The 24,905-nt window shown below is 41.3% G+C and overlaps 1 protein-coding gene across 1 annotated transcript in view; it reads left to right on the top strand.

Moving 5' to 3' along the window:
- The first annotated feature begins 6,584 nt into the window (after positions 1 to 6,584).
- The window catches only part of si:dkey-174m14.3 (uncharacterized protein LOC563117 homolog), a 45,748-nt gene continuing 27,427 nt past the window's right edge, over positions 6,585 to 24,905 (top strand). The window contains exons 1-2 of the mRNA XM_061707102.1: positions 6,585 to 7,387; positions 15,264 to 15,301. Of these exons, the coding sequence (XP_061563086.1) occupies positions 7,085 to 7,387; positions 15,264 to 15,301 (341 nt within the window). The 5' untranslated portion in view covers positions 6,585 to 7,084. The remainder of the gene's footprint in view (positions 7,388 to 15,263; positions 15,302 to 24,905) is intronic.

Genomic DNA, 24,905 nt, shown 5'->3' with positions numbered 1-24,905 from the left:
AATTGTGAGTTCAACTTTGACTTAATTACAAATATAGTGTACCGGTAATCAAGAAAAATATATTTTGCCATAATTTGTCTTTTGTTCTGTAACACATGCACTCCAGGCATAGACTTAACGTAACCATATTTCAGTGATTCCTTCTTCTTTTTTGTAATGCAATGAAGTTATTTCACTGAAATTGAGGTCACAGTGGGTTTTTATTGGCAAAAATGTTAAAGGGGTTATTTGAGCAGCTCCTTGCTCCTTTGACCTGATTCATTTTATTAAGTCTGAAATCTTATTTTGACCTAAATTTAAGTTTACCAAAAGACATTTCCATGCCAGTTAGATGACTGTTATTATAAATAATAATAATTTCAATTTTGACCAAAATAATTAACAACAAAATTACTCATTTTGTTTAGGGGAACTCTAATTGATTATGACTACCACTGTCTTGAGAAGTGCTTGATCCTGTAAGCCATAAACAAAATATCCCCCTACAAATAGCAATTTATATACTTTGTAAGATTATATTTTCTTTGAGCCAGACTTACCTCAGAGAGCTGGTAGGACAACTGCTTTGATTTCCTCAAACACGCTTCATCATCTCTACGCCTGTGAAAAACCTATAATATAACATGTACGTATATCTAGAATAACACATTTACTCAACTGTATAATTTCACGGTTGAATAAATAGTCCTACTCACAGTGTGTTATGTCCTAACACACAGTGATGAATGTATTTAATGAATCTTTTATAGTGGTTTAAAAAAAAAAATCTTTAAATCAAAAAAAAAAAAAAACTTCAGACAGTATCTTTGCTCTTACTTGGGATCATTTAGGATATAGTTCAGGACAAGATTATTGCATGGACCGTAAAAACTGAACTGAAAAGAATAAGTGAAAAAAGAACAAAATATAGACTCATTAACATATCAGTGTGAAAGGAAATGTCTTTTTATTTTAGCATCTTAATTGCTTAAGCACATTAATTTAGCTTGATGTAAAGCAATCTGACGTATCCGTCCGTCCGTCCGTCCGTCCATCCGTCCGTCCATCCATCCATCCATCCATCCATCCATCTTCTTCTGCTCATCCGTTACCGGGTCGATGGGGCAGCAGTCTTAGCAGAGATGCCCAGACTTCCTTCACCCCCCAGACACTTCCTCCAGCTCTTCCAGGGGGACTGAGACGTTCCCAGGCCAGTCAAGAGACATAGTCTCTCCAGCATGTCCTGGGTCTTCTTCCCAGTGGGACATGCCTGGAACACCTCTCCAATCTGACATTATAAATCCAATCTGACATAATGTTGGTCAAATGAGGCACCCCATGTTGTGTCTGAGTATGAAATTTGTATTCCACTGTGGTCTGTCTTGATGAGGTCTTATCGTGGCTGTGACTTTATAGTTCCTCTTGGCCATTTATCTGCATTATCTCGCAATATGGTAATTCTTGGGGACTTTAAGATTCACATGGACGACAATAATCCCATTACCAGAGACTTTAGATCCTGTTTAGATAGTTTTGGTTTACAGCAATACATCAACCTCCCAACTCATTCCAAAGCTCATATTCTGGACTTGGTCTGCTGCTCAGGTGTTAATCCTACGGACTGCAAAGCTCATTTCATTCCTTTCTCCGACCATAAACTAATTTTAAAATTAGTTTAAAATGTCGGTCTCTGTTCAAAATCCACCCTCCTCGTTACATTTCTTTTAGGAAACTTAAGGATATTCATTTAGACACCATTTGGCTAGAGAGAACCCCCCCACCCCATCCAGTCTCTCCACTCCTGATGAATTAGTTGCTCATTTTAATAACAATGTCAACAATCTCCTTGAAACATTTGCTCGTCTGAAACACAGGTCGGTTACCTTTTCCCGCTCGACTCCATGGTTAACTCTCACCCTCCAACAACTCAAATCTAAAGGACGCCGGCTTGAACACCTGGCTAAAAAAACTGGAATCACTGTCCATGAGGATATGTATAACAATCAGATCTATAAGGATTGTATTGCCTCTGCTAAATCTATATACTACTCTGGTTTAGTTTGCAGTTTCCAGTGATGGGAGCTCTAAATCTCTCTTCTCTCCTGATTTGATCCCTGCTCATCTGTATTCAACAGACTTCTGTAATTCCCTTTTATCCTTCTTTACTTCGAAAATATCTAATATCCACCTTCAACTTACTTCTGATAAATCTGCTGCATCCACCATGGACTCTCTACTCCCCTCTGCCGATCATCTATTCTCCAGTTTTACTCCAAATCGAAAATCCAAATCCAAATTGACTGAATTCCACTGAACTGAGACGGCCACCGTCCACAGGGAACACTTATTTTAGTGAAGTAGAGGCTCAACACGTTTATATTAGAAAAACAAAAGTTAAAGATTCCTTCATTGGACAAAAACTGAATGAAGGAATTACCAGTATCCAGTATTATGTAGTATAGTCAGATGTCTGTTTATTAGATTCTGATGAATGCAGACTTACGCAAAAGCTACAGTAATTCAGGACTATTTGTGATGCCGGCATTACTGTGTTGCAAAGCGGACTGATGGAAATAGCCTACATATTAACAACATGTTGAATGCGTAAAGTTCTATTATGATTTTTATTATGAGATTTTTGCTTTTTTATTTGTCGTGTTAAACTGTTATTGAATGTACGGATAGTAATACACCAAAGGGTATAATATATGTATCATACTAGACTAATGAAATATAATAAAATAAAATATTTCATTACCAAGTTTGATGATTAAAAGAATTCAAAAAAGAAGCTCAAGTGTAAAATATGCTGGTTACTCACACTTAATCACAATTCCTGGCCTGTGTTCATGATTTACAGCTGGTAAAACAGATGAAAAGCAGTGGTAGCTACTCTTAACTGTGTGTCCGTAAGGAATAGGGCTTGGTCACCAAGGTGCATTCTGGGACGCGGCGGCCGTGTTGGATGCCTCGTGAGTGTAAACAAACCGCAGTGTAGTAGCAGTGTAGTAGCACCAAGTGAACAGACAGAACGCAAAAAAAAGATGTTAAAATACCGGAAAGGAACTGGAATTTATCGGGATACCTTAAACAAGGAAGCCAGGGAGCGGTATATGGAGAAAATAATGATTATTAATGGTTTGGATCCATATGAAATCCCTACTAAAGAGTGGAGCTCCACTCATTAGTAAGGACTTACTGCCGCAGTTCTGCACAACCCACGTCTTAGGCTACCTTGTTTGCAAGTGTTTGGCAGCTGCTTTGGTAAATGTTTGACTCGCCATGTGTTTCAATAAATTAGTATAATAGTACAACATACAGTACATGTTTTGTATTACTCTTACTTTTTTCTTTTTCTTTTTTAGCTGCTATATTATGCGGAAGAGGCTCCGAGGCGTGAGCAATATTTTTGTTTTCCTCGTGGGATTATTTTTTTCCTCTGCAGCTACAAATAGAGTTAATATTTTTTCCTCAACAAACTAGTTTTATCTGAAGATTGGGGTTAATCGCACCGCAGAGAGCTGGCCAGCAACTGCGTTTAGCTGGAGAAGTGGGGAATAAAACCTGTGTGAATGATCCGACCCCCAGTCTGTGTTAGTGTTTGTTTGTGGTTTACTGTGGAAGGTTATGTTTGGTCGTCTTACAGCCGCGATCCAAGCGAGCCGACGACTTACTCTGTTATCTGAGATACTTGGCCTCCGTGGTTCTGCCTCCGAGCAGGAAAGCGGTGAAAAGTTAAACCATTAGCGACCTTTTCCCTACGTTTGTCATGTGTGGAGCTGCTGCACCCCACAACACAGCAACGGATTACCATGGTTACAGAATAACGGAAAGTAACGATTACAAGTACCGGTAGGCTAAGACACAACGAAGAGGGAGCACGTCTGTACACAGTGGTCCGAAGAGCAGCTAAGGTAGCCTCCAACAGGGCGGCTCCGCCAGGTGATGACGTCAAGACGACCAAGCCCTATAGGGACGCAATCATCGTATTTCCTTTTATCCACCCGTCACCCTGAGTGGGGCCTGGAATGTAGCCAACAAGACGTGGACGGAGGACTCTGATCTTGCTGCTAGGTTAGGGTTCGTGACCGAGTTGGTCGCCGGGGTGGACGAACGTCAGGCGAGCAGAGCTCTATACCCGGTGCTCTTAGTGCTGATTGCGTATGCTTCCCGAGGCCAGATGTCCGAGAGACGCATAAGGAGGATGATAGATGACCTTAGAGTCCCTCTCGGATCTGTGATTGAGATGCTCCGTGCCAGGGACGTGACCACAACCTGGATGAATTTCGGCCACTTGGTGTGTGATGGGAATATCAGGGAAATCCTGGAGCGCTTGGCGGAGGCTTTGCCTGTCAGCGCGGTTAGGCTGAGAGTCGCACTGGACCAGGCCGCCGGATCTGGACTAACCCGGCTGGATGTTATAACCAGGGCGATCGCGGAGATAAGGGACTTCCCATGGTTCCTTATCCAAAGGCTGTACAAGGAGGAGTGGAGGGCAGCGTACAATGCCATTCGGGCGGTCGGGGCAAATCAATGGTATTGGTGCCGTAAGGACCTCTCCGTCGTGAGGTCGTCCCAATTCAAGTATCTCTCGTGGGTCTGCGGTCGCGTGCTGATTGAGGTGGGAGGAGACAAATCCCTTGCGCGCTATAAGGGATTTGTACCTCACAAGATCAATGAACCTGTGATTACCAAAATCATCGCCGCATACATTGAATCGGTGGATCACGGCGACATCACTCTGGACTCCACCGCTGCAGAGGTGGACGAGACAGCGATCATGATCACAGCTGCGCGGTTACTCATAGCGGACGCGCCACCCTCTGGTCGGCCAGGGAACTGCACCGTTCCACAACAATAAGTTTAGAAAGTTAGGGAACCCAGGTGGGTTACAGAAGCATCAAAGATGCTTAACATTGTGGAGAATGTGACCAGTTTGTTTTGTAACTTACACTCATTATACATCCTGGTCTATTAAAAGATAAAATAAAATAAATGTTATGTATAACACCTGAGGTCAAACAACTGAATGGTTATTTTAAATACATCTATTGCAGCTGTAGAAGCAGTTCTGAAGTATTCATTCAGTAACATATCATACTTCTGCCCTTATTTGAAGATCACTTTGCTGTACTCCACATTCCCACGCTCCATTAAACATTTTGGCAAGTGCATAGTCAAAAACAAACAGTTTATGAAAAATGGGGACGAAATATTCCATTTCTCCACTTAACTTGTCATTTTATATCATTGTAATAAGTCCTTGTTCTGAACATTTATCCGGGCTGAATCCATCCCGAGTGTCAGAGGATGACATTAAAATGTAAAACACAAGAAGCTTAAAATTACACCAAATGTGTTATTTGGCTGAGCTGGCAGACTCCTCTAAACGGCATGAAAATTAGCTCCTGAATGTTGAAACAGATTGTTCTAATTAAACAGAAAACACTTTTTGTCAAGTCTCTCTTTTCTAATTTTCACTCTAATCCACAGCTGTGAATTACAATAACTCAAATTCCACACTTTTGGACACTGTACTGAAACCTAGTGGAGGTTATGACAACAAGATTATGAAGAGTAACTGAGATTCCATTTACAGAAAATAACTCTGAACAAATGCAGATTTGTGTTCATTTGAGCCTTTAAAAGAGTGAGATTGTTTTCACTTCCCACTACTCTTTATGCTAAACTCGACTAACCATTTCCTGGCAGCTCCATGCTTCATAAAGAGATATGAGAAGGGTATTGATTGACTAAAACAGTGCAAATGCAAAATGTGAAATGAGTAACATTTCTATCTGAACCACAAAAGATAATCTCCACTTCAGACACGTGGTCTGGTTTAAAGATTTTACCACAGGCACAATTCTGCAGTTAATCAGAGATATTGGTGTGATTATCTACCATTACCTATGACTTCACAAGTTTATCCATTAGCCTGAAAGTGGATGCGTGGGTGTGTGTCTGTGCTGCCATGTGGTCTGTTGGATCAATGCTTTTCGACAACCAATGACCTGGAAAAAGCTGAAAAAGCTTTGTCTGCTCCGCTATCAATAGGCAGTCTAATTAAGAACAGCCCCCTCTGTGTAAGCACTGCTCAACTAGCAAAGACACTTGGCAAGACTATATGGATCATGTCTCTTATTAAACCCAAACCTGAAGCTTCTGCAGATTAACAGCCGAGTAGCTATGGTTTTCACTGTCGTTTTGGCCTCAGAACATGGATGTCCTTGCCCGGCATAGCAGCACAGCAGGGGGGGGTTATACTGGCACTGAAGGAGGCCATCTGTTCTGCCTAGAGTGAATTGTATTGGACCACTTTTAGGTCAGGCTTGCACAATAGTGAACCCAGATTGGGGTAGAACTCTTTAAAATCACAGCAATTTACTCCACCGTGTGCTATGGCATTTAGAGAGAGGACACATCTTTCCATCCAACACTCAAACCAATGGATGCGAAGCACATCACACCCTGCTCCCAGAAAGGCACAGCTCAGCAGATATCCCTGAAATCTTGGGCTCCCTGCAGCCCAATGTTCAGCGGTGATCAGGTGTGGTTGGAGGATTTGATAAGTTCGGCTTCTAATCAGTCCTCATCCAGCAGGCCGTCCAGTCCCAGTGTCCCCAGCAGCAGCCCGGGAGGCAGCAGAAGCAGTGACGATGGTACTGGCAGCTTACACAGCTGGAACTCCGGGGTTACGTGCCTCCTGCACAGCTCCATCAAGAAGCAGAGCCACAAAGCTTTTCAAATTCGAATCAGAGAGGAAAGTGATTGGGAGAAGCAAGCAGAAGGTCCCTCCAGTGGGCCTCATGGTGGAGCTCATCTACAGGCAGAGCAGGGAGGGGGCAGCCACCATGAACTGCATCAGGGCAGGGCACAGAGTCACGCCACAGTTAAGAGTGTTAAACTGCAGCAGCTGCTGGAGGAGAGGATAAAAGCCAAGCTGAAGTTTTCAAAGTTCCTGGATGAAGTAACTTCCAACATACTGGACCCCAACAGCCTGCAGGCATTTGGAAAACCAGTGTCTCCTTCTTGCTTCACCATCAAAAACTCGTATCACCCTGAAAACCACATTCAAGTGGTAAACCCTAGATTGTGTATCTCCATGGCCCAACATCAAGAAGCGTTACCTGAGTCAAAGACTCCAAAAGAGGAAACTTACACTGAAATTCCACTGAAAACATATCTGGAGACAGATATCGACTCCGTCCGGACGGATTTTGAAGCACAGGACCTGGAGATGAAAGCAGAGACATGGGCACAGCTGGAGGTAGATGAGAAAAATGTGATTCCACCTCCTCCACAGTTCTGTCAAGGATTCAAGATGAAAAGTCCCCTTCCTGAGTTTCGTCGTGACTTCCCCAGATACCCTTACAGATCTGCCTCTGTGCCCAGGGACATCAACATGGTGAGTGATGAAAGTAGTCACAGTCTTTAATCAAAGCGGGCCTCTGAACATATGTTATTACTGCAGTGGAAATTGTTTCTCATAGAGGCTGAAGTGATGTCTGAATTAATCAGCCATCACTTTGAATGATTTGAGAGAACTGTTGCCATTTGTCTTAGGTGTTTCTGCTGCATTATTCAGAGTGAAGATGTACAGGACAATGAGCAAAACTTAAGAGTTACAGCTTCTTTGTCTCATCCAGTGTTAGGGGTTTTTGTATTTGTAACCTGACATGCAGCAAAAAAGAATACAAAAGTAATATATAAAACAATAAATTATTAAAACAAGATATATACTGAAAAAATCTTTTGCACCACGGGGAAATTTCATCTCACAATATGAATCAGAAAAACACATGAATTTATGCTCATTTATAGCCCTGCCCCCCATACACATATTCGTATAGAAGAAAAACGAGACCATCATAACTTTACAGCTCTATTTACAGCATTAGCTTTATATCATTCTTACACGGTAGCATTTTTAAACCTGCATTAATAAGTTATGGATTACTTTGGGGCAACAAAATAAACTGCTGAATCACACTGACACCTTTCAGATGTATTTGTTGAGTTTCCAGTCACCAAAGGAATACTACTGCAACATTTGCATACTTTTGAGCTCTGTTCTCACTCTCCGCCAACATTTTTAATACTCATCTGTCATTTCAGTTGTTAAATATGCCTGTGTTCTGTTGTTCTACACTTTATATGGTTGCTTTTAGGGTTTTTATGTTTTGTGCCCAAAAAAGCACTGATGTGTGTGGTGACAGTGAAGCCTACATGTTTATGTTTTGGGATCCAAAAAACAATCCTCTTAAATGTTTTGTTGAGCTCCAAGGACTTGGGAATCATAGAAATAGTTACTCATTGCAAGTTTTTACAAATAAATCCCATTATTATTCACATTATAAGTCACTTTCAGTCATGTCAAGTGTTACGATCACAAGTTGAAACACTCGGCTCAATTCTGTAACCAGAACATATCTAAAAGGACACCACACTCGAGTTTAAGTTGATCATGAGGGAAACCTGAGCCAACCACCCAGTGGGCCGTCGGACCCAGAACCTCCCTCCTTAACCTAACAAGAACAGGAACTTAACCTCACAAAACAAAAACAGAGGGAAGAAAACCAAACTGACAGACCCCCATCCTCAAAGCAACACAAACAAAAGAAACACAGGAACCTGAAGGAAGACAAGAAGTCAAAATTACTTCCTTGGCGTTCTTATGGATGCTTTCCTAGATCCCACAAACCAAAACATTTCAATTTCATTTAATTTAATTTCATTTAATATGGATAATGGCAAAGCAGTTTTGAGATAATAGGTGTTTTAAGCAAAAATGGCAAAAAAAAATGTCAGCACAGGGAATGAGTACATCACCTCTAGGTATGGGGTGCCCCAAGGGTCCCTTCTCTTTGCCACATACACCACCTCTCTGGGCCAGATTATTCATTTACATGACTTCTCAGATCACTGCTATGCAGATGATACACAACTCTACCTGCCATTCCTACCAGACAACCCTGCGATCTCTGAATGATTCTCAGCTTGCCCCTCTGACCTGTCTGGATGGATGAAAGATCACCACCTTCAACTTAGCCCACCTGAGACTGAGGACCTAGTCAATCCTGCCTATTATTCATTCGGCCTCGATGTATTTGTAAATTTAGCTTTATTATTGCCGCTCCTGCAAAGGTTACAAAGGACCTGGGCATGTATGATGACCAGTTATCTTTCTCTAACCATGTTGCCTCGGTGTCCCATCATGCCGTTTTGCTCTCTACACCCCTTAAAAAATAAGACGGAACTGATTCATTATGCAACTCGACTCCTGGTACAAGCCATGGTTCTATCCTGGCTAAAATACTGCCATGCCCTTCTAGCCAGCCTTCCAGCTTGTGTGATCAAACTGCTACAAAAGGTCAAGAATGCAGCGGCATGTCGGGTTTTTAATCAACCCAGACAGGCACGTGTAGCACCTCTGTTCATTGAGCTTCACTGGCTACCTGTGGCTGCTTGAATAAAACACAAGTTTCTGTCACTTGCCTACAAGGTTATCTCGGGGTCTGAACCTGCCTATGAACTTGATCGTAGAGGCTTACACAGGGTTGTTTTAACTTCAGAATGTTTCTCTAACAACAGATACACCACACCGAGACCTGCAGGACCTACCGGATCAGTTGCAAACATCCCAGAGGTCTTTTGTCCAAACCTCAGAGCCTCACAGCAGTTTTTGTTACACAGGGTAGACGAATATATATTATTAGGAAACTAATAACATTTTGACGTTGATCAGCTCATAAAATATTTGGTACTCAACTAAATTAGTCAATAAATTAGAAGAAAAAAAGTAAGCTTAGTTTTCATAAGGCATTTTTCCCCTAATCTGTACAAATAGTTTAAATACTGTACATTCTCACAGGTGATGTTCCATTTTCTTTAAGATAAAAAGAAGACACAAAAATAATTATAGAATTATAGCCATACTACTTGCACAAAGAAAAAGAATATACTTAACCTTATAAACCTTAACCTTATTCAGGGGAAATTGCTCTATCACCTACATATGTTGTTATCTGGTATGACCAGCCATATTGTTAATTCAAACATGTGACACATACTTTATTCATTGCCGTCATTTAAAAAAAATCAACTGCTTATGAATATATCAGAAAATTCTGAAAATTCTGAGAATTAAGAGTTCGATTGTGGATTGATCTCCTTTCCATCTGTTCTTATCAGATAAGGAGACTAAATAACTATATGGTTAATACAGTCTTTTGTTTTTACATTACATAATTCGCGGTTAGAAAAAAATTCTAGTTTGCAAAATAGCTGGATTTTTCCTGAGATCATGATCACAAGAGAATACATTCTGCCAAGCTTATTGTTGCTGGTAAATACTCCTTCGGTTGGATTAATCAGCATCATTCTGTTAGGTTTTAGATATGATGAAAATCGACAATGGAAAGTCCTAAGGAAGCTAGCATCCATCTATTTTCTATATCTGTCACAGCTGTAATTTTTTCTGGTGGGGAAAAAATGTTTTGTCAAGGTTGAATTGACTTGCCCAGTTTATTTGGTGTGATTGTTAACTCTAACCCAGGACTGATAAACAGACAGTTTATTTGTCTGTCATGACCTACTTACTTCCTACTACTGCAGTATGACAGACCATTCATGACCATTCATGATCCATTTATTACTGTTACATCATGAAATCAGGCTCTGTAAGCCTTCATGTCTTACCCCAAAACATTAAACTACAACTTTAAAATGTCCCTTCAAAATACCCAGTGCAGTTGCAACTTTCAGCCAGCTACTTTGTGCTTTTAAACCAAGTCTTAACTAGTTTCAACCACCTATCGGGTAGGTATCACAGGTAACAGCATGCTGTGTCTAGTTTTATTCATGTATTTATTCTATTATTATGTAGACACCATGAGGAGAAGATATTCATTCCTGAATAACAGACAGTTGGAAAAGACTCAAGGCTGACATACTAGTTCAGGACACAGAGAACAGCAAACACATCTGCCATTGATGTCTTGGGTCAGCAGTGTGCCTCTCCATTCATTTTGTGGCCTCTCAAAACAAGACACGGGCAGAGACCCGGAGGGTGTAACGTCAACATTAACACTACATTAATAGCTAATGGGGTTGTCAAACTAGTGGATCATATTTTTAGTTCTTTTTAGAGTCCTAATATCATTGACACCTGTGGAAGGTGAAAACATCAAAACATTGTGATGAGACCTTACATAGCTCTTCTTAGTCTTGAAATTTGTTCAACAGTTCTAATTTTACTGCTTTCTTGTCAAACGGCCATCCACCAGGGGCTGTAATATCCAGGGGAATTGCTGCTGGTACGGTCTCTCAGAGCAAGTTGGTCCTGGGGGACAAGCCAGACAAGGGAGGGACTTATCTATAAGTCTATAAATTTGTACCATTGGATCCGATCTGGCTCAGCCCACATTTGTTTGCCCTTCTGTGGAGGGCCACCAGCAAGAAGGGCCATAGGGGTCGGGTCAGTAGCGGAATATGTCAGAGCCGGGCTGGGGGGGCGGGGCATACGACCGGGCTCTTTGCAGCCTGGAGCCAGTTAAATAGCACTAACATCGTCTCCCGTTCGTCCGGACCACTTCACTTTTGGAAGCTCATCCCTTTTCAGGGTGGTTTTAGTTTCATTCTGACACCATGTTACGTTACTCTAAGCTTAACTATCTTAAAATAACGAGATAGAGAGAGTTACTTGCTGTTAACCGTTTACTTCAACGTCCTTAGCAACAGTAACCAATGACAACACATCCGGGTCCCTACATACTAACAACCAGCCCCCTGATTGGCTGAGACATAACCACGTTTATACTGTACTGTAACAGGTTGGATTAACTTTACACAACAACATAGTCCAACAAACCACAAAAACAACAAAAACATAGCCTAATAAAACGAATACATTTCAGGAGTTCAGCACCACGGAGAGCCTCCAGATCACTCTGAAATCACCATCTGACATCCACTTCCACTAATGACAGTAGTGTAGTAAAATGTCACGGCGGCCCATAAATTCACATACAAGTTCAAATTCAATTTGAAGTATTATGGCCTACTCACCACTACTTGAAGGTACAGTACAACGTCGCGTCGGCTTCATCTCCCATAGGAGGAGGATTAAGGCAAACAAAATATGAGTCTAGTTTGGGCAATTCGGCTTTTTCTTGCTCCCTTTTTTATCTTTCTTTGCGTTTTATTGCTCCACTTTTGTGTTTATAACTCCCGCTCATGTTTAGGTTGTAGGATTACTGCGCTCTGTTGACAAGTGATCGATGATGACGTATGACGTTGATAGACGGCTGTTGATGACGAACGATTTTACCCAAAATACATTTGGAGATTTACTTGCAATTTTTGTTTTAATGTTAAATGTGAGTGTGAAAATCTCAACATATTATACAATGCTTTATACCTAATATGAACCAAGTGGTGCCAAAAAAAAAAAAAAAAAAATCTTGCGGGGCGGCGGGGCCTGCGGCGGGCCTGCGGCCCATTGGGCCCCAGGCCGGGGGAGTACCGCCACCCCCCCCCCCCAGTCCCCCCTGAAGCCCCGGCCGTGGGTCCGGTGCATTTTGAGCAGAAGTCAAAGGTTTTGGCCTTGGGTGCTGACCGTGAGCTACCCAGATTTGTCCTGGAGGCGTCCGAACCGGTGCCATTTTCCATAATCAGGAACAGCCCTGCAAAAGTGGCTTTCAGGAACCTTTACGGGGTGAACAACGTTCCTGTAGTAGGAGAGGTACTCAGATTGGCCAACAGGAACTGCCAGGTGGGGGGTCTCTGCTAATCGGGTTTCTAAATTATGTTTAGCAACTCTCACATAAATCATGGACCAGAAACATTTTGCTGTGAGTACATTTGATGAGATTACAATAAAAAAACAATAGATGGACCGAAGAGTCGGTTCAGGCCTGGTTGGCATATTACACCAATGTAGAGGTCCAGCAGGGTTTTTGTTTTAATCGCAACTACTACCAAACAAAGTTACATCCGTTGTTTTACCTGTTTCTTCCTCACTTTCTTCCTTTGCCGCGTTCTTCTTGTTCATCTTCTTTTATGCTGCTGACTGTTTCAGAATGGTGAAAATGCACATTACTGCCACCTTGTGGTCAGCCGTGTTATTTGTTAAGTCAATAGCTCTTGTGTGGGCCATTATGTAATGGAGACACGCCAGCTAAAAGGGGCTGAGGAGACGGACAGCCCTGTTAGAGGTTCCTGTCTGGCGGATTTACCCTGAATTCGCACTAATGGAAATCACCTTACGTCTCCTTGTTGTCTTTCAACAAGTTTCCACTTAAGAAATTATTGCACTTTATGTCAGTAGGTTTGCAGTCGGTTTGCAGGTTAAAAAGAAGAAAAAAAAAAGCTCATACATCAGAATTAGGAAATACTTTGAATGAATTCCAAATGGTTAATCCATTTGGCAAGAATGAAAACAGTTAGTTAGTCATGTATGCACACAGGCTGGCTGCTGCTCAGCTGGTCCACCGCTTCAGGTAAGCCATGTCTCTGTAAGTCTGCATTGGAGCGCTGCTTTGTGCTGACCAGCACAAGTGCAGTTTTATGAAATGGCTCATTAGCATTCTGTCCATCACTGACTCCTCCACAGAAACAATCTGAAGTGAACAATGCAGTCATTTACTTACCAACTAAGCCCACTCAGTCGCTTTTGTTTTGTCACGTCCATCATCTGCTCAGTTTGAGGAATAACTTCGATAAAATGGTTGTGGGATCAGTCAGATTGTTTAAACAACTGTTAGCTTCCCTAGCAACTGGTGTTTCCACAGTCTTACAAGCAGCAGCGTGCAGTTTACACAAGGACAGGCCTGAAGGCTCAATCAGCAGTTGCTGCATTAAAAGCGAGCGTATTTGCAGTCTCAGCATGACATTCACACCAGTAGTAAATGATAATACATTTGGCTTCGGTTACCTCATTTCAGAATGAACATTGCTTCACTCACTAGTATCACAGAAGTTTGCCTTTTGGCGCAGATATCACTCCCTGAATGGAAACCATCCATGTGTTTTGTAATTTACTGTATTTGCAATGTCTCCATGGTGCTCCCTAAACCCTAAACACACCTGACAGATCCTCCAAATCGGCTCTGCTCCTATTTAATAATAAAGGAGAAGATCACATTGCCTTAATTTATTGTCTGATTAAAATTCAGCCTTTGCCGTCACCTTAGCAACTGCTTGAAAAAAGGTGGGTGGTGTGGGGGCTGCGAGGCAGGCTTGTGAGCCTGTTGGTGTTCATCTCGCTGTAGTCTGTGAGTATCTATGTGTTGCAAAGTTTCATCTCCTCGCAGAAGTCCTTGTACTTGTGCAAACGCAGGAACGAAAAATTCTCTGCAGGCAATCAACCTTCTGTTGCACTTACATGTACTAATTTGTTTTCCTGCTGACCCTGGACGACGACAACTAATCTGTTGGGAAGGATTGCCTTTGTGCATACATGCAGGAAAACCCCCAACGACAGCTGACAGTTTTACCTGCTTTCTAGCTTTCACTGCATGGCGATGATACAGCGCCACCAAGGCCACTCTTGATTCGGCCTGTGCTCCAAATCTGAATGAGGATTCTGGGGGGAATATTCCCAGCCTGAGGCTTAATACAGCCTGTTCTGAAAAACTGCCAGTAAGAGACTTCTATAAAACATATTCTTCCTCACAGCTTTGGACTTGAGATGTAAGATTCAACAGATTGAACCACCTGTTCCCTCCCTCCTTTCTCATTCTCCCTCATTCTCCCCTCCTGTCTTCGTTTCTATCTTTGGTCCCACTCTGCAGTTCAGCACCTCGACGAGGATGCTGCGATTCTGCTCATTCTCATGTGTGGACTTGCCATGTATCTGCATTCAAGCTACAATGGAGATTCCCGGTCTCCCTCCCGTCCCCTCTCTCCCTCAACTTCCTCTCCCTCGCTCTCTATCCCTCCCTCTCTCTCTCTCTCATTCTTGGTATGATATGACTGTTCTCTTCGCACCTCAAGTGAGCACAGATGTACACATCCGGCTGCAGTCTGATGGGTTTTCTCACAAGCAGGAGTGGAAGGGAAAGAGGGGAGGAAGCAGATGAGGGAGCATCCAAGAGAGGAGAGTGGGAGGTGTGTATGGGGGGGGGGCATAAGTATAAACAGAGGGAAACAGAGAGCGTGTGCCTGCTGAATATGTATGTTTCTCTTTTGGATGAGTGTGTGTGGTGCAGCGATGCCCTACTTGGCAGCTCCTGGGCCACTTTGATGGGTCCGCTCCGCTAACATGCTGTCATTTCCTTTAGCTGCCTGACGAGGAGTTGAACAACATAGATGCTATCAGGTAAGCCTCTACCTCCATCTCCTTCACTCCCTCAGTTCTGCTCACATCTTTCAGCGCTCCATAATCACGCCCCCGCATTCTTCCTGTCTTCTTCCTTTAAGCTTCTTCCCTCCCACTCTTCCTCTCTGTCTTTCCACTCTTGCACAGTCTTGCTGCCTGACTCTCCTTGTCTTCCCTTCTGGCTCAGCTGCTGCTGCTGCTGCTGCTGCTGCTGGAGTGGCGTGGTGTGGTGTGGTGTCGGTGGTGGCAGCAGCTGTGCAGGTGGCGGCGGCGCTGGGGTGTGCATGTGTTGGGGTTTCTCTGAGCTTTAAGGGAGAGCCGGGTAAGCCGATCCAGATAACACATAGAGGGGGGTTTCTCCGTCCCCAGCGAGACTCAGCCAGCAGGATTTTATCTCTCCGTCTCCAGGATGAAGCTCTGCGTGAGCAGAAGGTACTGCTTCACCGTTTGCATCTCTGATTTGGATTACTGCCTCGGTTTCGTCAATACCTACGTGTGTGAATGTGTGTGTTACATGCTCATTTGTACGTGATGTGACTGCACTTCAAATGTCAGTTTAATGCTGTGCTGGTTAGACTAATTGATCTTCTCCGATAGTTTGTCAAAGATAGAAAGGCTCTTTCTTTTTTCTTTTTGCTAGTTGTATGCAGTAATTCTCTCGGTTGACAATTCACCGCAATGAATGTATCTGAATCGAGCTCAGTGATTTTTAATCAGTTCTCAATGTGTTGAGGTTGTAAGACTGCCCACCTACAGTTCTTATGCGTGTGTTTTTGCATGATTTTCAACAAACAACTACCAGAATGAACTGATTAACTTCCCTGCATGATAACACTGCTTTGCCACAAGGACTAACTAGGCAATAATATCTCTCATTTTTGTTTTTAGAAAAGCCAGATATTCTGAAACGTTAACTATAACCTGTGCGAGAACTAACTAATGCCTTCACATGCTTGTGTAAACAGATTTTAATACGCTCATTATGAAATGAGTAGTAATCACCCACTTTTCTGATTAAATTTGCATTGGACGGGAACGGAAGCAGCAATGGAAAAAATAAAAAGACAATGTGCAGGAGCAATTTCTTCCTCGTCTCCTTCGTTTCCTTTTTACCTTGCTGTCCTAGACAGGTTTTAATTAACACTATTGCTAATGAACAATTAATAATACGGTGCAGCTTTTTCTTTTGTGTTCGATTATTGATGGTGTTATTACGATTTCAGGCAGATTATAATATAAAAGCTGTATAAGCAGCCAATGATGGGTAATTAATCTTAACGGGGTGTTTCCTTAATGCGAGGCATCAATTGTTCTCATGTCTGTGTCACAGCTCTAATTGAATTATAACAGCTCTGCAGAGATAAGATGGGGTGGTACTATACCTTTTCACCTCACACTTCGCACAGGAAACAGCCTTAGCCTGGAGGCTGAGACAAAGTTGAGATGAGGTTAAACAGTAAGCTGGACCTACCTCCGAGTCTGACCTATACCTTTCCATCCCACCTCGACCCCCTCCCCACGAACCTCATATCCCTTATATCCGAGACGCTCTCCAGCCTAAATGATGAAATTTCCTGAAATCTTTCCTGCTTTGCTGCTATCTCCTTCTCTCTCTGTCTCTCTCTGTCTCTCTCTCTCTCTGTCATAAGTCCTGTCCCTCCCTTGGCCGGGCTGCTACGCTGGGAGCCCTGTGGCGGAGATAGGGATGTAAATTTTACATGGCAACACACTGGAGCATTGAAGCAGAGAAAGTGCCTCAGTTGGTTAAACATATTTAAGATATCAAAGAGCGCCTAACATTTTTGCCAAAAAAAAAAGAGCCAAAAACCAAAACATTCAAAGTAATTTAAAGAATTAGACTTACTTCTCTTTAATGCCAGATCGAAACTGAACAAAAACATGACACTGATGTTCAGGTAAAAATCACATAAAAGAGTGTTCTTTGATGAGATTTGGGTCGTTTTCTTTGAAAACAGCATTAAACCTATGCAAGGCATTTAAAACCCTCTCAGATAAATGTCATGTGTCCTTAACTTCTTATCTTATCTAAACCGTCTTAGAAATGGCAATTAAATTATTTCTGTATCGATTAATCAATAAAATTGTCTAAAATACATATTTTTAGACTGTAAATATAGATGGGTAACAGATAAAAGAAAAAAACAGCTTAAAATAGTACAGAAAATCCCAGTAATGACTCAAATGCTCATAAATATACTGGTACTATATATAGACACTCAGTTGATGTTTTAATGACAGTGGTGGGGATTGTTATCCAACCTGTCATCTCACAGGTGTTCACCCAGGTGTGGATCTGCTGACTGTGACAGCTAAATTATTCACATCATTTCCCTGTTCATTAAGCAATTTACTGACCTTCTGTGCTCTGTTTTTTTGAAGTTTCCGGTTCCCCCTTTTAAACATTTTGCCAAAGATGCCACAGTTTCTTCACTCTCTTGAGCTGATTTCACAACAATTTCCAAATGGTGTCTGAAACGCCAGGCCTGCAAATTGTGAGGAGGTGCCACTTCACACCTGCCGCAGACAACAGGAGATTGCTCTTGTCAGGCGTATTTTCGCTGCAGAGTGTACTGAGTTTGGTTTGGCTGATGGAGGAGCTGGTTTACGTGTGCAGATGGATTGAGATCACGCAAGAACTGTGCTGCAACTGCTTCTTAAAATGGCCATAAACAACCCTGTCCCTGTATGTTCATTGCATTTGTCTGAGGGTGTTTTTGAAACCACCACTTACAAATTTCTTGTTAATATTATTACTATTTATGTATGGTATGGTGCAAGCAAACAAGATATATGTCAATTTTTAAATGTTTTAGCTGCTGAGAGGATTTTGATGTGTTTAGATTGAGACAGCTGTGTCTTTATCTCTTACTAAGCTAAGTGGCTGCATTATGGCATGAGTGCTATCATCCATCCATCCATTCTTGTGTTTTTTCTATTCATGCTATTCAAGAACTGGACAAACCCTCTGGCACCACCCATATCTTGTTTTTTTAAGTCCCTGGACCTCAGTTCGAGCTCATCCTGGTGGAGCTCTAGGCAAAGGTAGCTAGTCAACTGCTTGTTTGAAGTCCAGTTAGTAAATCTGGAAGGGTCCGGGCCAACCTGCAGGGTCTTACTTAGCTAAACTTTGTCCTGGACCTTTCACTAATTCTTATGTTACTTTTAACTGAACAGCAAGCTGTATTATCTCGACAATAAGAATTATTATGCTCTGTTTTATCTTATAGTATCCTGTCTGATGAGCAAGCCGATCTAGCTCTTCGGCTGGAGCCTATCCCAGCTGTCTTTGGTGATGGTGGTGTAGTATCAGTCTAATTTATCTTAGTTTTGGCCTAAAACAAAAAGCAAATAAACGATTCTACAAAAATGGTAAACTACTTCTTTCATTTTGACATGATCACTTTATCATTGGATGTATCGTCTTTACTTTTTCACATGCGACTCAGTGCTTGAAAACGTAACCTCTAAATATCATTTTCATTAAAAATCTCACTTATCATTATCTTTAACTATAGTATTCTGTACTCTAGTACTGTAATACCGGATTGTGGTATGTTTTCATTTTATAAGGAATGTGTTAATTTTGTTTTTTATTCACCAATGGGCCAAAATATTACTGATTGAAGCAAATTGCTCTTTAGCTTTTGACAATGTCACATGTCGAGATCTTGGACACGTAACTCCAAATTGAGCTTTACCTTTAAGTTCAACTTTAATAAGGACAGTTTGTTGTGGCCAAATTGTTGATTTAATCTATACAGCTCAACATTGACGGTAAATGGAGAGACAAATGCAAAATCTGGTACTAAAGGGTTCCTAAGGTCAGTTTTTTCTCTTTTTTTGACTAGGTAGTCAAAATGCTTTGACTGGTGTAGATCAAGTAGTGCTGCTGTAATAGAGGGCTTTGTTTTAAAGTGGCGTGGGAGAAAGGCTGGTCTGAAGGCTTTAAAATGTAGTTTTGACCTGCTGGAGTGGACAGGGTTGCTCAGATTAATGTGCTCTCCTGCCCTGTGTGGTTTGAACAGTCAGCCTCTTCCCTCCCACTCCGTCTGTGGGCCTCTCCCTCCTAATGCAACGGCTCCTATGGGGGTCATCAGCTATCATCTCAACCCCATTATTCTTCTTCCCCTCTGCCCTCTTCTGCACCAACAATCAGATTGTACAGGTGGAAACTATCTCTCATGAGGATGAAGCTGGCTAAATGGTTTAGCTGAAAATACCGGCTGCTTTAACTTAAATTTTTGTATTTCTTTTTTCCTTGTAATGCAGCCTGAAGAAGCGAACATTAAGCTGCATTGGTGCCTATAAATTTTTCCACCAATTTCCAACTTTCCTATATTCTTGTTTGACTATCATTTTAAACCTCTTCAGCTTTTCACACAGAGATAAAGAGAAATATTTCCAAATAAATCCAATGACATTATACGTGCCTGTCTACTCATTTGCAGTTGAAGTTGAAAACTTTCAATCAGTGCTGTGACAGTCAGTTTAAGTTGGTGCTCTTTCTTTAAATAAAAAACACCCAACAAAAAACAAAAACAGGAATTCATCACATTTGTGAAATCTATGATGACATAAAGACAGAAATGTTTGGGGAATCTTGAAAAAAGGTTTGTTGATGTCCGTTGCTCTGGAAAATGTTAACTAACTAAACTACATAAAGATGACGAAAATTAAGATTCTTAAAATTTACGTACAACTGGAGAAATTGTAAAACCATTATTACATTCCCCAGGAAATTCAACATAAATGTAAGTTTAAAAGTAACGTGTATAACATGCAGTAGAGTTGAGCTGGAAAAGAGAAGCAACTTCTTACTCTCTTAATATTGGCCAACATCAACGCTGCTTTTTTTCTCTAGATTATGTGGATAGACTCAAATACTGTGTTTTGTGGATGGATGATACCTAAATACAGTTATCTGGTTTAGATGACAGACACTGAATTGAAATTAACTATAGCCAAGGAACCTTATTCCATCTATGAGATAATTTAGTGGAATTATCACTGTTTGAGTGCTTTTTGCTCCATCTGGACCAAGACCTCTTTCCATCATTGACGGTACAATGAACTTTGAGTAATAGAAGCAAATTCACATCCATCATATACATCTGTGTGTGAATCTGACTAATGAGATGTATGTCTCACAAAAAACTCTTCTGTCAGTCGTTTAATATGATTGAGGTTAATGTTTTGGAATTGCCAATTAAAAGTCCTGATGTTAATTCATCAGAAGTGTCCCAGAAGGCCCCAAAGTGAGCGGCTCATGTGAAGAAATCCATCATTGCAGAGTTTAAAATGTTCTTCACAGATAAAAGTGCTGGAAAACCTCCAACCTGGTGTGTAGCCTTTATCCTTTAGTGTGTAGCCATCATTACCTTCCGCTTTCTGACTATGTTCTGACTAAGTTCCTGTGATGTGTGTCAACTGAAGTAATCAAAGATGATTATTTGCCCAGTAAAGAGTTAAAAGGGATAGAATCTCGTAGGAGGAACATTTGCACTGCACCATCAGTCAGTCTCCATTGAGCCCCGTGTTAAAATGTCCACGTGTGGCAGAAATAATCATATTTACCGATTCTTTTGGTTTCAATTGGTAGATTTCACACTTGTAAAAACTGTATGGAAGGGCAGGATGTTTATGTAGCTCATTAGACAGTTTTTGGGTTGGCAAACGGTCTGCTGCTCGCAGCTGAGAGCTGAGCCCGCAGCTAATCCGGCCTTCTGCCGGCGGCCGCTGCCATCGACTGGCTGGTTTAAGGCCTGCGGCTGAATGTATAATGTTAGCTAGCATCAGAGGTAAACATGAGTTCAGCTACGCTAAACTAGGACGCTTGTGGTTAATTAATTATGGTGGGCGTGTTCTGTTTATTACAAAACATTTGTCTATTTCCGGGTTAACCAGGGTTGGACAGCAAAACTGATTGTTTTGTCGTCTTCCACTGGCTTCAAAAACAACTCTTCAGATGACTAGGGTTGTCACCCGTCCCTTGAAATACGGAATTGTTACGTAATTGGGAATTAAAAGTTGCGTTCCGTATTGAACCAATACAGACACATATTATGCTCTTATTTATTGATGTCATAATTTACAGGTAAAGGTCGAAAATTTGAATATATTGCAAAACTTCATTCGTTTCAGTAAATTCAACTTAAGGTGAAACAAATATTATTTCCCACAACATGCAAAGTGAGATATTTCAAGCCTTTATTTGTAATATATGTTTTGTGATTATGGCTCACAGTTTATGAAAACCCCAAATAAAAAATCTCCGAAAATTAGATTATGAAATCAAAAAACAATTCAATCATCAAAACTATAACAAATAAAGGTTTAAAATATCTACAGTTGCGTTGCATGTAATGAGACTATGTAATATAATAGTTTCACCTTTTAAGTTGAATTATTGAAATAAATTATTTATGCGGTTCATATTCGAAACACGCAAAGACCGTATTCATGTCATCTCCACGGCTTTTTGTGACTTTTCACATCCAAACATTATTATGGTTTTTATTCCTTTTGGGCCACGTCTACATATTTCCCCCTCTACGTTTTAAAAAATAGCATAATTTACATAAGATCGTTTTCAAAATGTCTTCATTTACACAAACCCACATAAATACGCTGTTAAGGGATGCTATGAGCAGCCAAACCTACAGGGGGCAGTGTAACGAGAAGCGTAAAGTCATGCTAGCCAATCGGAATCCTGGAAAAAAACATCAACAAATGACACAAGTAACTACAGTGGCCAAATAAATTGTAAACACAGGTCGCACACATGACGCTGGTGAAGTTTCTGTCGCATAATGTGACGTTCTGAAGCCTAAATGTGAGTTTTTGCAAATCTCCACTTTGGCCGGAGTTTTCAGAAATTTTCTTTTTGGTGACTTTGAGCTTCGTTCAAAACGCATGAAAACACCACAGTTTTTGCTACGAGTAAACTGGGCCTTGGTGTCGTCTGTTGACGTGTGTCGAGTGCTGTCTGCGGCATAGCTTTTTTGAGGAATTTTACATTTTAAAGAGGTTTTTTATGGTTTAAACTTGCAAATGGACAATTTTAAAGAGCATGTTTTTGCAAGTTTTAAGGAGATTCATAAAAATTTGAGCTGGGCTCAGAGGTTTTATTTTTGTTTTTTAAGGCCAAGGTAACCAACCATAACACCATGGGTCTATGAGTTGTTGTCAGTAGATTCACAGTAGAAACTGCCAAAGACACATTCCTTGTGTCTGGATGCTAAATATTAAATTACTGTATAATAGGGCTTGGTCGTCTTGACGTCATCACCTGGCGGAGCCGCCATTTTGGAAGCTACCTAGCTGCTCTTCGGACCACTGCACATTGTGTACAGACGTGCTCCCTCTTCGTTGTGTCTTACTTGTAATCGTTACTTTCCGTTATTCTGTAACCATGGTAACCCGTTGCTGTGTTGTAGCTGCAGTAGCTCCACACATAACCGACGTGGGGAAAAGACCGCTAATGGTTTAACTTTTCACCGCTTTCCTGCTCGGAGGCAGAACCACGGAGGCCAAGTATCTGAGATAACAGAGTAAAAGAGTCGTCGGCTCGCTTGGATCGCGGCTGTAGGACGACCAAACATAACCTTCCGCAGTAAAGCACAAACAAGCACTCACACGGCCCGGGGTCGGATCATTCACACAGGTTTTATTCCCACTTCTCCAGCTAAACGCAGTTGCTGGCCAGCTCTCTGCGCGGCGATTAACCCCAATCTTCAGATAAAACTAGTTTGTTGAGGAAAAAAATATTAACTCTATTTGTAGCTACAGAGGAAAAAAATAATCCCACGAGGAAAACAAAAATATTGCTCACGCCTCAGAGCCTCTTCAACATAATATAGCGGTCAAAAACAGAAAAGAAAAAAGTAAGAGTAATACAAAACATGTACTGTATGTTGTACTATTATACTAATTTATTGAAACACATGGCGAGTCAAACATTTACCAAAGCAGCTGCCAAACACTCGTAAACAAGGTAGCCGAAGACGTGGGTTGTGCAGAACTGCGGCAGTAAGTCCTTACTAATGAGTGGAGCTCCACTCTTTAGTAGGGATTTCATATGGATCCAAACCGTTAATAATCATTATTTTCTCCATATACCGCTCCCTGGCTTCCTTGTTTAAGGCATCCCGGTAAATTCCAGTTCCTTTTCGACATTTTAACATCTTTTTCTGCGTTCCGTCTGTTCACTTGGTGCTACCACACTGCTACTACACTGCTGTTTGTTTACACTCACGATGCTGCCAAAACGGCCGCCGCGTCCCAGAATGCAGCTTGGTGACCAAGCCCTATTAACACACATAAACGCTGTGTAAAACCACTAATGGTCTCAAATAACCAAAATATTTAGTTTTAGGCCAAAAGATTTGATTTCCTTTGGACAAAGAGGAGAGAGGCCCTTAAGCTGTGAAATCACGGTGACCTCCCTAATGAGGCAAGGCATTAAACACACACATTACTGTTTCTCTAACGCATTTCTGCAGCATGTACACCAGTGATCATACTGAGATCTCCTTTACCCACTACATTAATGACACTGGTGGAAAGCTACTATATTGCTTTCTATATTTTTCAATATAGTCTTTTTTGGGGGGGTAAAAGCTCTATTCACTCAACCCACAGTTGAGGCTTTTTAGGCAGCCTCTTGAGAGTGAATGGATACCTAAGTACATCTGAGCTGCCCACTATATAAGTCTATAAGTACATGAGTTAAATGCATCTCTGACACACACACATTCACACAAGGGTACACACACACACGCAGCAAAACAGAGCAGTACACTGCAGACTAGCAGATTTGCAGAGGTGTTTCTTTGTTGTGTCTAATCACTACCTGTCCGTTCGGGCTCCACTCGAAAACAATATGCTGTGATAGTGCACACTGGGCTGCATACCGGGGTGTTTGTGTGCGCGCTCATAAATGTGTGTTTTTGTGCCTGTTCTATTTTTAATGAGTTGAAACTTTTTGAAAGCTGCTTGTGCTTTTCCATCCCACATGTTTTGGATTGTGGCTGCAAAGGTTGCAAGCAATGTTCTTATTTTTTTGTCGCAAACAAGTCAAATAGGCCACAACATTTAATAGCCCGTTTCACTGCACAGCACAGCTGCATACATCAACTGAGAAGTCATCATCATCATAAAAATAAAAATAAATCCCCTGGAAATAGTTTATGGAAGGAGAGCATGGATGTAGGCTTTCCTTTTTCTTTCTTTCTTTCAATTTAATTGAAACATTGAAATGCAAAAGCAATTCGGAGCAGAACCACTGACTCGGAACAAGGTTATCAAATCAAATCAAATCAAATCAAACTTTATTTATATAGCACTTTTCCTACAAATAATGAAACACAAAGTGCTTAACAGAAAAAAAAAAAAAAAAAAAAAAAAAAAAAAAAAAAAAAAAAAAAAAAAAAAAAAAAAACAAATAAACATAAAACTTATTAATGTCCCCCCCCCCCCCCCCCCCCCCGCAGACAAAAGCACACTACAATTCACCTAAATTCCTAACACACACAGACACGCACGCAGACACATGGTGTAGACATGGCTAGGCACAGAGGATCCA

This window comes from Cololabis saira, chromosome 18 (assembly GCF_033807715.1).
Source record: "Cololabis saira isolate AMF1-May2022 chromosome 18, fColSai1.1, whole genome shotgun sequence".
NCBI classification, from domain to species: Eukaryota; Metazoa; Chordata; class Actinopteri; order Beloniformes; family Belonidae; genus Cololabis; species Cololabis saira.
The sequence above is the reverse complement of the archived record's forward strand: the minus strand, read 5'-3'. Positions and strand labels throughout refer to the sequence as shown.